Source organism: Chlamydomonas reinhardtii, chromosome 17, assembly GCF_000002595.2.
Source record: "Chlamydomonas reinhardtii strain CC-503 cw92 mt+ chromosome 17, whole genome shotgun sequence".
NCBI lineage: Eukaryota > Viridiplantae > Chlorophyta > Chlorophyceae > Chlamydomonadales > Chlamydomonadaceae > Chlamydomonas > Chlamydomonas reinhardtii.
This window is the reverse complement of record NC_057020.1, coordinates 4,384,391-4,397,643: the sequence shown is the minus strand read 5'-3', so window position 1 is coordinate 4,397,643 and position 13,253 is coordinate 4,384,391. Positions and strand designations below refer to the sequence as shown.

The following is a 13,253-nucleotide window of genomic DNA, read 5'->3' as shown; positions in this document are numbered from 1 at the left end:
GTGGAGATGGCGGCGGAGGTGGGGAGCGCGCCATGGCGCATTGGTACCGCTGTGCCGGCTGAGGTTGCGGCCGGGGCCCCAGCGCGGTGTTGTGCCGCGGTGTGGTTAAGACGTGGGCGTGAGCACAGCGGAAGTTAACGCGTCTGCGCCATCCACCCGGCGACTTGCCGTACCCATGTCGCTTCCGTGCCATTGTCATTCGGCAAACACCGCTGCCCCTGCCCAGCCCCCTGCCCCTGCCCCTGCCCAGCCCCACGCGGCCCTATCATCTGCTTCACCACCCTTACCCCGATGGCCCCGCCGGCAGCAGCCCCCGCAGCAGCCCCAGCAGCTAGCCCCCCGCTGCGCATTGACGCACCTCGAAGCTGCGCGCCCGGGCCGCCGCCATGTCTGCCTCCAGGGCTGCCTCGTGGGCGTCCTCGGCGGTGCAGCCCGACACCGCGCCCACGTAGTCGTCACGGAAGAACTTGCCGGCCTGTGGCAGGCCACGGTGTCAGGGGGGCAGCGCGGGTTGCAGCGGTACGGGCCGGATGCTGCGAGTGTTGCGAGTGGAGGGGGGTCTGGTGGGCAGGGTACAGAGGGGGTAGTTTTCCCCAATCCCAAAAACCAGGGGCCGGCGGGCAGAGGAAGGTCACAGTCCGTGGATGGATGACGCCGCATAGCTGATGCGAGCTCGCCGCGTAACAATATGTACATGGACACTGTCATTTCACGCGGGCCACACAGCCTGTGAACACACGCGTCGCAACCTTGCTCGCAGCAGTTGAAAGGCCCGCGGACGTGAACGAAAGTCGGAGAACGGTGCAGACACGCTCGCCATTTGCCGCAACCTGCTGACCGATTTGCAAAGGCTCCGATAGAATGCTGCACCGAATTTCCGGCCAGGTCAGTCCTCGTGCCGAAAGCCCGCGTCCTGCTTCTTGCCTCGGCCCGCTCTACGCGCGCCAATGTGGTGCCATAAATGGTCTACTTTGTTGAAAATAGCTATACGGCATCTTCTGAACTATTCAAAACGGACACCATCGCCCCAGTTGCCAGCACCCCAACCCGTGTCCCTGCCACTGGCCACATCGTCGGCCTAAGCTTTGGTGCCTTGTTTGCGCTTGTGCACATGCAGGCCCCCTGCCCACATCGTGCCGGCGGCTGCCTTGCCCTCGCTGCCGTGACCACAGCGGCGGCGGTGCCGCGCCCCGCTTTAGCGCGCAGCACTACAGCCCGCGCCGGCGCACACGAGCAGCAGGGCGTGCGTGCGCCTCAGCTGCAGGCTGCTGAGGCGCAGGAGGCGGCTGCCCAGGAGGAGGCGAAGCGAGCCAAGACACTGTCTGTGCTCCGAAGTCAGCTGGTGAGTAGTCGGGCATGTGCCATGGTCACGGCATGTGCCGCCGCCGTCTTTACCCAGCCGCGTGCTTCGCAGCACCCTGGCATGGACCCTTGCAACCCCCTGCTACACGTGACCCACCGCGACCCGCGCAGAGCTGCAATCGTGCCAACCCTTGCCTGCCTGCCTGGCATTGCCCGACCCCCCCCCCTCGTGACATGGACCACCGCATGCAGGGCACGGAGTTCTTCCTCTTCGTGCTGTGGGCCGGGATGACCTGGTACATCAGCAGTACGGCGGCGGGCCTGCCCCCCTCCGCTGGGTCCCTGAACGCGCTGGGTCTTTTGCCGTTGGCGCCTGCCATGCAAGCCTGCCACGCCGCCAGCAACATGAGTCGGATCCTGGTCTGCATGACTAACGGGCCCCAGCCCTTCGAGGACAGGTGGAAGAGGCGGCTGTAGGTAGGGCTGTGGGGCACGTCGCAGAGAAGGCTGCGTGGGCGGGGGCTTTCTTCTGGGGAGGGTGTGGCGTCGTGGCGTTGTGTTGAGTGTATACGCAGGCAGCCTAGGCATTTCGCACAAATGTTCGATGGCCCGTGGGGGTCATGCATGTAGCTTGTGCACCGCTATAGGGCGTTCGGCTGGGCGCTTGGGCTACCGGCATAATGGTAGTTTGGGTCTGTTTGCGGCAAGCGGTAGGACTGTTGGTTGTGTCGGTTGGATAGCGGAGGAGGTCTGCAGTCCACTGGCCCGCTCAACTAGGCCTTTGGGCGTTGAATGGTCTGTCCTTTGCTTTGATAGCTCAGACAGTCATGCCACAAGGCACTGCAAGGCACGAGAAATGCGAAGTGGGACGCAACCCCGGATTCCGCTGTGTACTCAAGCCCGCTGGTTTGGATGCTGCCACGGTACAAGCCATGCAATGTAAGATGCATCTGGCCTATGAACACGGCCGCACTCTTACGCTAGCCATACATACGGCCACACGGCCGTGTGCATGTGCGACACCACGCGAACACACACAGACACAGCCGAGTACGATACACACGCAAACGTACGCCCAAGCAATCACTCAAGCCCACCTGCGCCTGCACCTCGCCCTGTGCATCCCGCCAGATGAGCACGCCGCAGCCGTGCATGTGGCCCGCGTACCACTCGCCGCGATACAGCCTGGAGCGGTGAGTGGGTCGTGGGGTGGCGGTAGTCGCCAGTGACTCAGCGAGCCGGGTGTCGAGGGGTAGATGCGTGGGGTAGATGTCATACAGGGAAGGGGCAATAAGCGGCCTGGAAGATACGGTACGTCAGGGGAGCGAGACAGCAAGCAGGCAGCCCCCAGGTGGCGGGCTAGGCACGCGTAAAGGCAACCAGCATTCGCCAACCCGCCATGCCGCCACCGCTGTACAGCTACCCGCTGCCGCCGCCAGTCCTGCAGCCCCCCAGTAACCCCTCTACGTCACGTAACCCCTGTTTGCCCTTGACACACTGTCCCTTCCAAGCCCCCCGCCATCAGAAAGACACACAAGTATCCCGGACGGATGTCACTCACGTGCCGTCCCGCCAGCGGTAGGCGCCGTGGCCGTGCGGCCGGCTGCCGACCAGCTGTCCCTCGTAGCGCTCCGTCCGGCCCGGCCACGTCACCACACCGTGAGACTCGCAGGCGCCGCGCGCCTCAAGGCCGTCATAGCTGCAGGTGTGCGGAGTTAGTGTGCACAAATGAAGGTGGGCACGGGGTGCAGGTGTGTGCCAGGTTGCGCGGGGGGCGGGGTTGGGTCGGGTTCGGCGCGACGGAGGAGTCGTCGAGTATAAAAGGCCTGGCCCGCGCTATCAGCTACGGGCGCTATCAGGTCCGGGCTGTTCCGCCGTTGCTTATGACCTTGTACTTACGTACAGCCGTCGTTCCATCGCAGCGACCGCCAATTGAGCTCAGGGATGCGGCGGGCGACTCTTCCATCGGCGTGCTGCGCGACACTTTAGCCTCGGAGTCTAGATAGTAGTGTGACTTTGCCTGGATACTCTTTAGGTAACTGACGTTTACTGTTTGTGCATACTACAATCGAGGCTGTGCACGGAGCTGTGCACGGAGGTTGAAAGTGAGTTCGCCGAGCTCGCGAGCCCTTATCAATGTGACATGTGAAACCTTTATTGGTAAGCGGGCAGGTAAGCCTTGCCGAGTATAGGGCGACCGGTCACCAGTAACGCTAGGAGGAGGCACCTGTCGCCCCATTCCGTCCCCCGCTTTGGCCAGCAGCACCTCCTCAAGCACCTAGGCATGAACATCAGACTACTACAGTGGTGCAGACAACCAATCTTCCTGCCAATGAGTAAAACAACTTTGAGAAGACCATGGCGCGGCACAACTATGTCCTGGCTGGCCTCCTTACCCGCTTCTGGCCTTATTCTTTTGCACAGCCACTCAGCTAGCATGCAACAGTTAACACTACAGCCCCTATCTGCCGCAACTTGTGCACGCTACACAAGATGCTCAAATCAAGTCAACACCTCCAACCTGCATGTCCAGAACACTCCTTGTCACCTTGCTTCCCTTTGACCACTAGCGCTATGTGCCCCGGACCGTTGTATGATACCACGTAATTTGTGACAGTATCAATAGGCAATTGCTGTTAGCACTGAACGAACTCAACAAACTGTCGCATGGAATGGTTGTCATCAGCAGTGCCGCCACACCAGTACCAGACCTTCCTGCCGTTACGGATATCGCATGCATTGCCTTGCCTACCCTGTCCGCACCCACGCGCGCCGAAACCATGGGTCTGCGGCCACCGCCTGCAACACACAGCAATCCAAGCAGCGCATCAAGCAGACTACCGTAAGCGGACTAAGCGGACAAAGCAGACAGCGCCCATTGAGCGGATTGTTTACTCGCGTGCAACAGCACCGGTGGTCAAGCGCATGGTGGAAACGAGTGACATGCCCTGCAGCGTGCGGCCAAGGGGTCCCGCGCAATCGCCGCTATGCCCACGGCGTCAATGGACCTTAACACACACGACGGCATGGCCAGGTGACAGGGCTCGTGCAAGCGCCTGTCTGCCCACCCATGCATGCCCAGCCGCCCCCAGGCACCGTACCTGGATGTTCGTGAAGGGCATAAAGGAGCACGCGCCCGGCCACATGAGGCACGGGTTCACGCCCGCGTCCATTCCGCCGCCCGCGCCCATTCCATACCGCAGCTCCTCCTCCTGCGGCACGCCCCGCCCCGCGCCGCGGCCGCCGCCGCCGCCGCCGCCACTCGACATCGCCACCGCAGAGTCCGGGTCATCAGAGGCTGAGTCGTTTGCAGAGGCGGCCGCGGCGGCGCTGTTGGCGGCGGCGGCGGACGCGAGCGGCTCGTCGTTGCCGGCCAGCTGCCGCGTCACACCGTGCGGCATCAGTTGGTGCAGCGCCCGCCCCCGCGTCGCATACACGAGGCTCTTCCTGCGACCGGTACACACATAGAACATGGACTTTCAGGACGGAGCTGCACACATGCCACCGCTCCGAGCAATGGTGCTGGTGGCCCCAGCCAAGCCGGAAGCGCCACGTGCACAGGGCACAGCCGCAACCACAGCCGCATCCGCAGCCGCCGTTGCAACTGCAACCGCAGCCGCAGCCATGCATGCGCTCCGATGCTCTGCACCACCTTGCACCCCCTACTCACTCACCTGGAGGGCATAATGTACCGTCTGTGGGAAGGACAGCAATTGTGACCGGGCTGCGAGAAACCTTGCATGGGCGCCACGTGCCCTCAGATACCCATGTTCCACGGCGCATGCCCCGAGGGACCATGCTAACCGAATTCCATTGCTAATACATCCCTCAGCAGTGCTCCTCCCGCTCCTCCTTGGGCAGCAGGTCCTGCCGCCGCCTTCACAACGCTGAGCGGGTGCACGTCCCTCACCGCCGCCCACCTGCCTGCACTGGCGCTACCGCCGCCGCCAGCAGCGCCGCCGCCCCAGCTGGAAGCAGCGATGCCGCTGAGGCTGCGCTGCTGCCAGCCACTGCTGCTGCTCGGCGGGCCCGGACGTGAAGATGGCAGGGAGGTGGAGATGGCGGCGGAGGCTGGGAGCGCGCCAGAGCGCATGGGTGCTGCTGTGCCGGCTGAGGTTGCGGACGGGGTCCCAGCGCGGCGTTGTGCCTGCTGGTTAAGACGCGGGCGTGAGCACAGCAGAAGCGGACATGTCGGCGCCATCCACCCGGCGACTTGCCGTACCCATGTCGCTTCCGTGCCATTGCCATTCGGCAAACACCGTTGCCCCTGCCCAGCCCCACGCGGCCCTCCTCTGCTGCTCCACCCTTACCCCGATAGCCCCGGCAGCAGCCCCGGCAGCAGCCCCCGCAGCAGCCCCGGCAGCTAGCCCTCCGCTGTGCACTTACGCACCTCGAAGCTGCGCGCCCGAGCCGCCGCCGTGTCTGCCTCCAGGGCTGCCTCGTGGGCGTCCTCGGCGGTGCAGCCCAACACCGCGCCCACGTAGTAGAACTTGCCGGCCTGTGGCAAGCCACGGTGTCAGGGGGGCGCGGGTTGCAGCGGTGCGGGCTGGATGTTGCGAGTGTTGCGAGTGGAGGGGGGTTCTGGTAGGCAGGGTACAGAGGGGGTAGTTTCCCCAATCCCAAAAACCAGAACCAGGGGCCCCCCCGGATAGAGGAAGGTCACAGTCCGTGGATGACACCGCATAGCTGATGCGAGCTCGCGGCGCAACAACATGTACATGGACACTGTCATTTCACGCGGGCCACACAGCTTGTGAACACACGCCTCGCAACAGTTGAAAGGCCGAAAGATCGGACGAACGGCTTGCGGACGTGAACGCATGTCGGAGAACGGTGCAGCCACGCTCGCCATCTGCCGCAACCTGCTGACCGATTTGCAAAGGCTCCGATAGAATGCTGCACCGAATTTCCGGCCAGGTCAGTCCTCGTGCCGAAAGCCCGCGTCCTGCTTCTTGCCTCGGCCCGCTCTACGCGCGCCAATTTGGTGCCATAAATGGTCTACTTTGTCCCAAATAGCTATACGGCATCGCCCGACTCCTCAAAACGGACGCCAACGCCCCCCGCTTATGTCCCTGCCACTGGCCACGTCGACCTTTCCTGAGTTTTGGTGCCCTGTTTGCGCTTGTGCACATGCAGGCCCCCTACCCACGTCGTGCCGGCGGCTGCCTTGCTGCCGTGCCCGCGGCGGCGGCGGCGCCGCGCCCCGCTTTCGCGCGCAGCACTACAGCCCGCGCCGGCGCGCACGAGCAGCAGGGCATGCGTGCGCCCCAGCCGCAGGCTGCTGAGGCGCAGGAGGCGGCTGCCCAGGAGGAGGCGAAGCGAGCCAAGACACTGTCTGTGCTCCGAAGTCAGCTGGTGAGTAGTGGGACATGTGCCATGGTCACGGCATGTGCCGCCGCCGTCTTTACCCAGCCGCGTGCTTCGCAGCACCCTGGCATGGACCCTTGCAACCCCCTGCTACACGTGACCCACCGCGACCCGCGCAGAGCTGCAATCGTGCCAACCCCTGCCTGCCTGCCTGCCTGGCATTGCCCGAACCCCCCCCTCGTGACGTGGACCACCGCATGCAGGGCACGGAGTTCTTCCTCTTCGTGCTGTGGGCCGGGATGACCTGGTACATCAGTACGGCGGCGGGCCTGCCCCACTCCGCTGGGTCCGCGAACGCGCTGGGTCTTTTGTTGTTTGGGCCTGCCATGCAAGCCTGCAACGCCGTCAGCAACATGATTGGGATCCTGGTCTGCATGGTGATCGGGCCCCAGCCCTTCGAGGACAGGCAGAAGAGGTGGCCGTAGGTAGGGCTGTGGGGCACGTCGCAGAGAAGGCTGCGTGGGCGGGGGCTTTCTTCTGGGGAGGGTGTGGCGTCGTGGCGTTGTGTTGAGTGTATACGCAGGCAGCCTAGGCATTTTGCACAAATGTTCAGTGGCGTCACGTAGCTTGTGCAGCGCTATAGGGCGTTCGGCTGGGCGCTTGGACTACCGGCATAATGGTAGTTTGGGTCTGTTTGCGGCAAGCGGTAGGACTGTTGGTTGTGTCGGTTGGATAGCGGAGGAGGTCTGCAGTCCACTGGCCCGCTCAACTAGGCCTTTGGGCGTTGAATGGTCTGTCCTTTGCTTTGATAGCTCAGACAGTCATGCCACAAGGCACTGCAAGGCACGAGAAATGCGAAGTGGGACGCAACCCCGGATTCCGCTGTGTACTCAAGCCCGCTGGTTTGGATGCTGCCACGGTACAAGCCATGCAATGTAAGATGCATCTGGCCTATGAACACGGCCGCACTCTTACGCTAGCCATACATACGGCCACACGGCCGTGTGCATGTGCGACACCACGCGAACACACACAGACACAGCCGAGTACGATACACACGCGAACGCACGTCCAAGCAATCACTCAAGCCCACCTGCGCCTGCACCTCGCCTTGTGCATCCCGCCAGATGAGCACGCCGCAGCCGTGCATGTGGCCCGCGTACCACTCGCCGCGATACAGCCTGGAGCGGTGAGTGAATCGTGGGGTGGCGGTAGTCGCCAGTGACTCAGCGAGGCGGGCGTCGAGGGGTAGATGCGTGGGGTAGATGTCATACAAGGGGGGGGGGGGGCAATAAGCTCCAGGAAGGTACGGTACGTCAGGGGAGCGAGACAGCAAGCAGGCAGCCCCCAGGTGGCGGGCTAGGCACGCGTAAAAGCAACCAGCACTCGCCGACCCACCATGCCGCCACCGCTGTACAGCTACCTGCTGCTGCCGCCAGTCCTGCAGCCCCCCAGCAACCCCTCTACGCCACGTACCCCCTGTTTGCCCTTGACGCCCTGTCCCTTCCAAGCCCCCCACCATCTGAAAGACACCCAGGTATCCCGGACGGATGTCACTCATGTGCCGTCCCGCCAGCGGTAGGCGCCGTGGCCGTGCGGCCGGCTGCCGACCAGCTCTCCCTCGTAGCGCTCCCTCCGGCCAGGCCGCGTCACCACGCCGTGAGACTCGCAGGCGCCGCGCGCCTCAAGGCCGTCATAGCTGCAGGTGTGCGGAGTTAGTGTGCACAAATGAAGGTGGGCACGGGGTGCAGGTGTGTGCCAGGTTGCGCGGGGGGCGGGGTTGGGTCGGGTTCGGCGCGACGGAGGAGTCGTCGAGTATAAAAGGCCTGGCCCGCGCTATCAGCTACGGGCGCTATCAGCTACGGGCTGTCCCGCCGTTGCTTACGACCATGTACTTACGTACAGCCGTCGTTCCATCGCAGCGACCGCCAATTGAGCACATCGCCCAGGGATGCGGCGGGCGACTCTTCCATCGGTGTGCTGCGCGACACTTTAGCCTCGGAGTCTAGACAGTAATGTGACCTTGCCTGGATACTCTTTAGGTAACTGACGTTTTACTGTATGTGCAAACTACAATCGAGGCTATGCACGGAGGTTGAAAGTGAGTTCACCGAGTTCGCGAGCCCTTATCAATGTGACATGTTTCACCATCATTGGTAAGCGGGCAGGTAAGCCTTGCCGAGTATGAGCTCTAAGATTGAAGGGCGAGTGGGCGACCGGTCACCGGTAACACAGGGTGGGCATGCTCGGAGGCGGAACCTGTCGCCCCATTCCGTCCCCCGCTTTGGCAAGCAGCACCTCCTCAAGCACCTAGGCATGAACATCAGACTACTACAGTGGTGCAGACAACCAATCTTCCTGCCAGTTAGTAAAACAACTTTAAGAAGACCATGGCGCGGCACGGACATACCGTACTGCCCAAGCAAGGCAACACGCACCGCGTTGTCCTGACTCCTCCCCTGTCCTGGCTGGCCTCCTTATCCGCCTCTGGCCTTATTCTTTTGCACAGCCACTCAGCTAGCATGCTACAGTTGACACTATAGCCCCTATCCGCCGCAACCTGTGCCCGCTACACAAGATGCTCAAACCAAGTCAACACCTCCAACCTGCATGGCCAGGACGCTCCTTGTCATCTTGCTTCCCTTAAACCACCAGCGCTATCTGCCCCGGACCATTGTATGATACCACGTAATTTGTGACAGTATCAATAGACAATTACTGTTATCACTGAACGAACTCAACAAACTGTCGCATGGAATGGTTGTCATCAGCAGTGCCGCCACACCAGTACCAGACCTTCCTGCCGTTACGGATATCGCATGCGTTGCCTTGCCTACCCTGTCCGCACCCACGCGCGCCGGCACCATGGGCCAAGCGCGTCCGGGCGGTGCGGAGGCGCCGTCAGTCACGCATGCCATTTTAGTTGTTGAAGCCCTCAAAGCAGCCAGCGCGAACACTCCGCTGCGCTGCCAATGGTTCTCAGGCCAGACAAAGAAGGGCCAAAGTCAGTACGACTGCTGACACACCTGCCGCAAAGACGCCCTAGCAAGGCCCGTACCACATTTCCAGGACTCTGCTCAGCCGCCCACAAATCACGAAGGCGACCATTGTCCAGTGTGGGCTGCCTCGCATGGACGGCAGTAAATTCAAAGAATGCATTTATCTCAGGTCATTCTCCCAGTCGAAAACAAATCACCGCACGTGGGGCTGGCGGCTCGGGACAACCGACGGCGAGAGCGAGAGATCCTCCTCAGATCATGTTGATTGCGTCACCATGCTTCTGATCCGTCACCATGCGTCCAAAAGCGCCGCCGACATTTGCAGTGACAGCCGCCGCTCAAGACCCACCCAACTACAAAAGGGTAAAGGAATAAAATAAGATTAAACTTTCATTGGCTCAGTACCAGCTCGAGGCAGCCTTGACGGCCTCAGCTACCGCCGCTGCCACTGCCATCCAGGCCAAGCCGACTGTTGAAGCAGCGCGGATGCTACAGCCGCTGCCTGCAGCTGCAGCCAGCCCCCGCAGCTACAGCCACAGCCACAGCCACAGCCACAGCTCCAGCTACAGCCCCCGCAGCTACAGCCACAGCCACAGCTACAGCTACAGCTGCAGGATCATGAGGTCGTGCTGCGACACGCCGTAAATGATCAGCCGCCGCCCAGGCAGCGCCGCCAGCCGTGGCCACCGCCCGCTGCCCTTGGGCCCAATTCGCAGGCCTACCGCCAGTGTGTCCAGTTGGCCGTCCCCACGCAGCACCTGCCGGGTGATCACCATAAGGTGACAAGAGGTTTCACGTTGCGTGGCTGCAAAGCCAGGTGGTTGGCACTTAGTGCGAGCGAGCGGCCCGCCCACACGCACAACTGCTATGCATCCGCACGCGCGGCGGCATGCTCGCAGCCGGTCACCTCCTGCCCACGCCCGCACCTTGAGGGTCGTGGATGAGCCGCTGACGCCGTCCAGCACGTAGATATCACCGCTGCCGTCTGGGTCCGCGGCCACCGCCTGCAACACACAGCAATCCCAGCAGCGCATCCAGCAGACTAAGCAGACTAAGCAGATTAAGCAGACAGCGGCCATTCAGCGGATTGTTTACTCGCGTGCAGCAGCACAGGTGGTCAGGCGCATGGCGGAAACGAGTGAGATGCCCTGCAGCGTGCGGCCAAGGGGTCCCGCGCCATCGCCGCTATACCCACGGCGTCCATGGGCCTTAACACACACGACGGCATGGCCAGGTGACAGGGCTCGTGCAAGCGCCTGTCTGCCCACCCATGCATACCCAGCCTCCCCCGCCCCGGTATCCTGTTCCAATTGTTTTTAACCTTGCACCCGCCACCCCGGCCTCCCCCAGGCACCGTACCTGGATGTTCGTAAAGGGCATGAAGGAGCACGCGCCCGGCCACATGAGGCACGGGTTCACGCCCGCGTCCATTCCGCCGCCCGCGCCCATACCATACCGCAGCTCCTCCTCCTGCGGCACGCCCCGCCCGGCGCTGCGGCCGCCGCCGCCGCCGGCGCCGCCACTCGACATCGCCACCGCAGAGTCCGGGTCATCAGAGGCTGAGTCGTTTGCAGAGGCGGCCGCGGCGGCGCTGTTGGCGGCGGCGGCGGATGCGAGCGGCTCGTCGTTGCCGGCCAGCTGCCGCGTCACGCCGTGCGGCATCAGTTGGTGCAGCGCCCGCCCCCGCGTCGCATACACGAGGCTCTTCCTGCGTCCGGTACACACACAGAACATGGACTATGAGGACGGAGCTGCACACATGCCACCGCTCCGAGCAATGGTGCTGGTGGCCCGGAAGCGCCACGTGCACAGGGCACAGCCGCAACCACAGCCGCAACCGCAGCCGCCGTTGCAACCGCAACCGCAGCCGCAGCCATGCATGCGCTCCGATGCTCTGCACCACCTTGCGCCCCCCACTCACTCACTGTTTCCTTACGGGATGGGTTCGGAGTTAACCCCCCACTCACTCACCTGGACGGGCAGTAGGCAAAGGTGTGCGGCCCCACGTCACCCGCCGCGCCCATGTGCACAGTGGTGGCGGCGCGCAGCCCCGTGCCGCCGCCGCCCTGCTCCGCCGGCAGCGGCAGCTCGTGCAGCGCCCGCAGCAAGAAGCCGTTGCGGGAGGCGCTGCAGCGATCGCTGCGGATTCGCCGGACATGGAAGAAGAGGCACATGTTTCGCCTTTTGCGTGCCGTGTTATGTTACGCCGCAGTCATAGTCGGTCAGGTGCCGGTTGTGTGTGGGGCGGATCGATGCGGCTGATCTCACGCCTGATGCCTCGCAACATAGCATTCCAGCCGCACAACCCAGCCTTCACCATGCCTGTACCATCATCCCGCTACACCGCGCGGGCACGGACCCTCGCGGGCTGTCCGGCCCAGCCCGCCGCTTGAGTTGACCCCTTCCCGTCCCCCGACTGGGCCCCACCCGGCCCTGCCGACTGCTGCCCTGACCCCTGTCCTGGCCCCCTGGGCCGCTTACCGAATGAAGGTGAGCCCGCCTCCGGCCGCCGCCAGCCTCTGGGCGCCAGTGAACCGTGCATGTACAGCTGGACCGTCCACGAGCACTGCGCCATCCCCAGCGTACGGGTCGCCCGCCAGGCAGTCAACGCGGTTTGACTCGTCAATGCCGTACAGCGAGTGGCCGCACGCCATGAGTACGAAGCCCGACAGCGGGTCAAAGCTGGCATCGAAAATGCGCTGGTGGTCGAATCCTGAGTGTTGGACTGTGGAGGGGAAGGAGTAGGGAGGCGAGGCGGAGGGGGCGGAGATATGGCGGCATGGAAGGATGAAAGGATAATGATACAGGGATGGCGCATGGTCGGCATGGCTGGTGCTCCAAGCCCAATGGGCCCGTGAGAGTTTCGCCCGGTGGGAGGCGCTATGGGGGCGCTGCACGTCAGCTGCTGCGGAAGCATTCTGCGGTGGGATGTGAAGCCATACGTTCCTGCTCACGCCGCCTGGGCACTGGGATGCGTGGGTAGCCATAGCCACATGCCAAGGTATGAGAAGGAAAGAAACGGGACCAAGTGTACCGCGAGGGTCGGGAGCCTGGCTCAGGGGCCACCGAGGCTGGGACGGAAGGTGGCTCGTTTCCTTGCCGGCCAGCCGCCAAATGCGCGGCGTCTCACAAAATATCGCACAATATGCCCTAGATTCGTGTGTATTATGTCTGACAGCGGCGCTGGTGGGCGCCAGGCTCAAACCCGCACATGCGGAATGCCTAAGGCGCGCACCATTGCGAAGGGGCACAGGTGGCTCCACGCGCGGCTTTTCAATAGTCAAATCCTCTCCAGGTGGAGGGAGCCGCAGCGGCACGATGCCAAAGGATGTCGCAAGAAGGACTTGGCCATGGCCGGCCTGGCCGGTCGGCCGAAACGCTACCGCGCTGACCGCTGGCGCCGGCACCGCAAAGGTTTGCGGCGAGCTACTGGTACTATGAAGGTTTGTTTTCAACGATTGAAGCAGTACCATTGCTAATTAGTTGTTAGCTGTGAAGTGAGGGCACTTTGCAGGCAAGGCCTCAACAGCCCGAAGCCGATATTTAGGCTCAAATAATAACAGGTCTGCAGCTAGCAGGACAATAGCCGGGGCCTTGGAAACCCCTGAACACAGGTCCGATTCCGGGAGGGCCATCCCGTGTCAT

General features: G+C 63.0%; 5 protein-coding genes across 5 annotated transcripts; 2 read left to right on the top strand and 3 right to left on the bottom strand.

The window, feature by feature from the left end:
- Positions 1 to 694: 694 nt before the first annotated feature.
- On the top strand, positions 695 to 2,257 carry CHLRE_17g731591v5 (uncharacterized protein). Its single transcript, XM_043072435.1, has 3 exons — positions 695 to 885; positions 1,118 to 1,342; positions 1,555 to 2,257. The coding sequence occupies exons 1-3, from the start codon at positions 862 to 864 to the stop codon at positions 1,777 to 1,779; spliced, it is 474 nt and encodes a 157-aa protein (XP_042914894.1). The 5' UTR covers positions 695 to 861; the 3' UTR covers positions 1,780 to 2,257.
- Positions 2,258 to 3,512: 1,255 nt separating this feature from the next.
- CHLRE_17g731581v5 (uncharacterized protein) lies at positions 3,513 to 6,014 on the bottom strand. The gene is made up of 6 exons (XM_043072434.1): positions 5,966 to 6,014; positions 5,693 to 5,800; positions 5,223 to 5,449; positions 4,977 to 4,997; positions 4,404 to 4,749; positions 3,513 to 4,101 (listed from the first exon to the last, which is right to left on the bottom strand). The coding sequence occupies exons 1-6, from the start codon at positions 5,984 to 5,986 to the stop codon at positions 4,051 to 4,053; spliced, it is 774 nt and encodes a 257-aa protein (XP_042914893.1). The 5' UTR covers positions 5,987 to 6,014; the 3' UTR covers positions 3,513 to 4,050.
- A 100-nt stretch (positions 6,015 to 6,114) lies between these two features.
- On the top strand, positions 6,115 to 7,560 carry CHLRE_17g731571v5 (uncharacterized protein). Its single transcript, XM_001701453.2, has 3 exons — positions 6,115 to 6,219; positions 6,439 to 6,657; positions 6,873 to 7,560. The coding sequence occupies exons 1-3, from the start codon at positions 6,196 to 6,198 to the stop codon at positions 7,092 to 7,094; spliced, it is 465 nt and encodes a 154-aa protein (XP_001701505.2). The 5' UTR covers positions 6,115 to 6,195; the 3' UTR covers positions 7,095 to 7,560.
- Positions 7,561 to 7,572: 12 nt separating this feature from the next.
- Positions 7,573 to 8,804, bottom strand: CHLRE_17g731561v5 (uncharacterized protein). The gene is made up of 3 exons (XM_043072433.1): positions 8,509 to 8,804; positions 8,129 to 8,308; positions 7,573 to 7,790 (listed from the first exon to the last, which is right to left on the bottom strand). The coding sequence occupies exons 1-2, from the start codon at positions 8,580 to 8,582 to the stop codon at positions 8,167 to 8,169; spliced, it is 216 nt and encodes a 71-aa protein (XP_042914892.1). The 5' UTR covers positions 8,583 to 8,804; the 3' UTR covers positions 7,573 to 7,790; positions 8,129 to 8,166.
- Positions 8,805 to 8,852: 48 nt separating this feature from the next.
- CHLRE_17g731550v5 (uncharacterized protein) lies at positions 8,853 to 13,155 on the bottom strand. Its single transcript, XM_043072432.1, has 6 exons — positions 12,844 to 13,155; positions 12,090 to 12,333; positions 11,580 to 11,747; positions 10,968 to 11,316; positions 10,535 to 10,612; positions 8,853 to 10,366 (listed from the first exon to the last, which is right to left on the bottom strand). Exons 1-6 carry the CDS (start codon positions 13,079 to 13,081, stop codon positions 10,211 to 10,213), a joined length of 1,233 nt encoding a protein of 410 aa, XP_042914891.1. The 5' UTR covers positions 13,082 to 13,155; the 3' UTR covers positions 8,853 to 10,210.
- Positions 13,156 to 13,253: the final 98 nt, after the last annotated feature.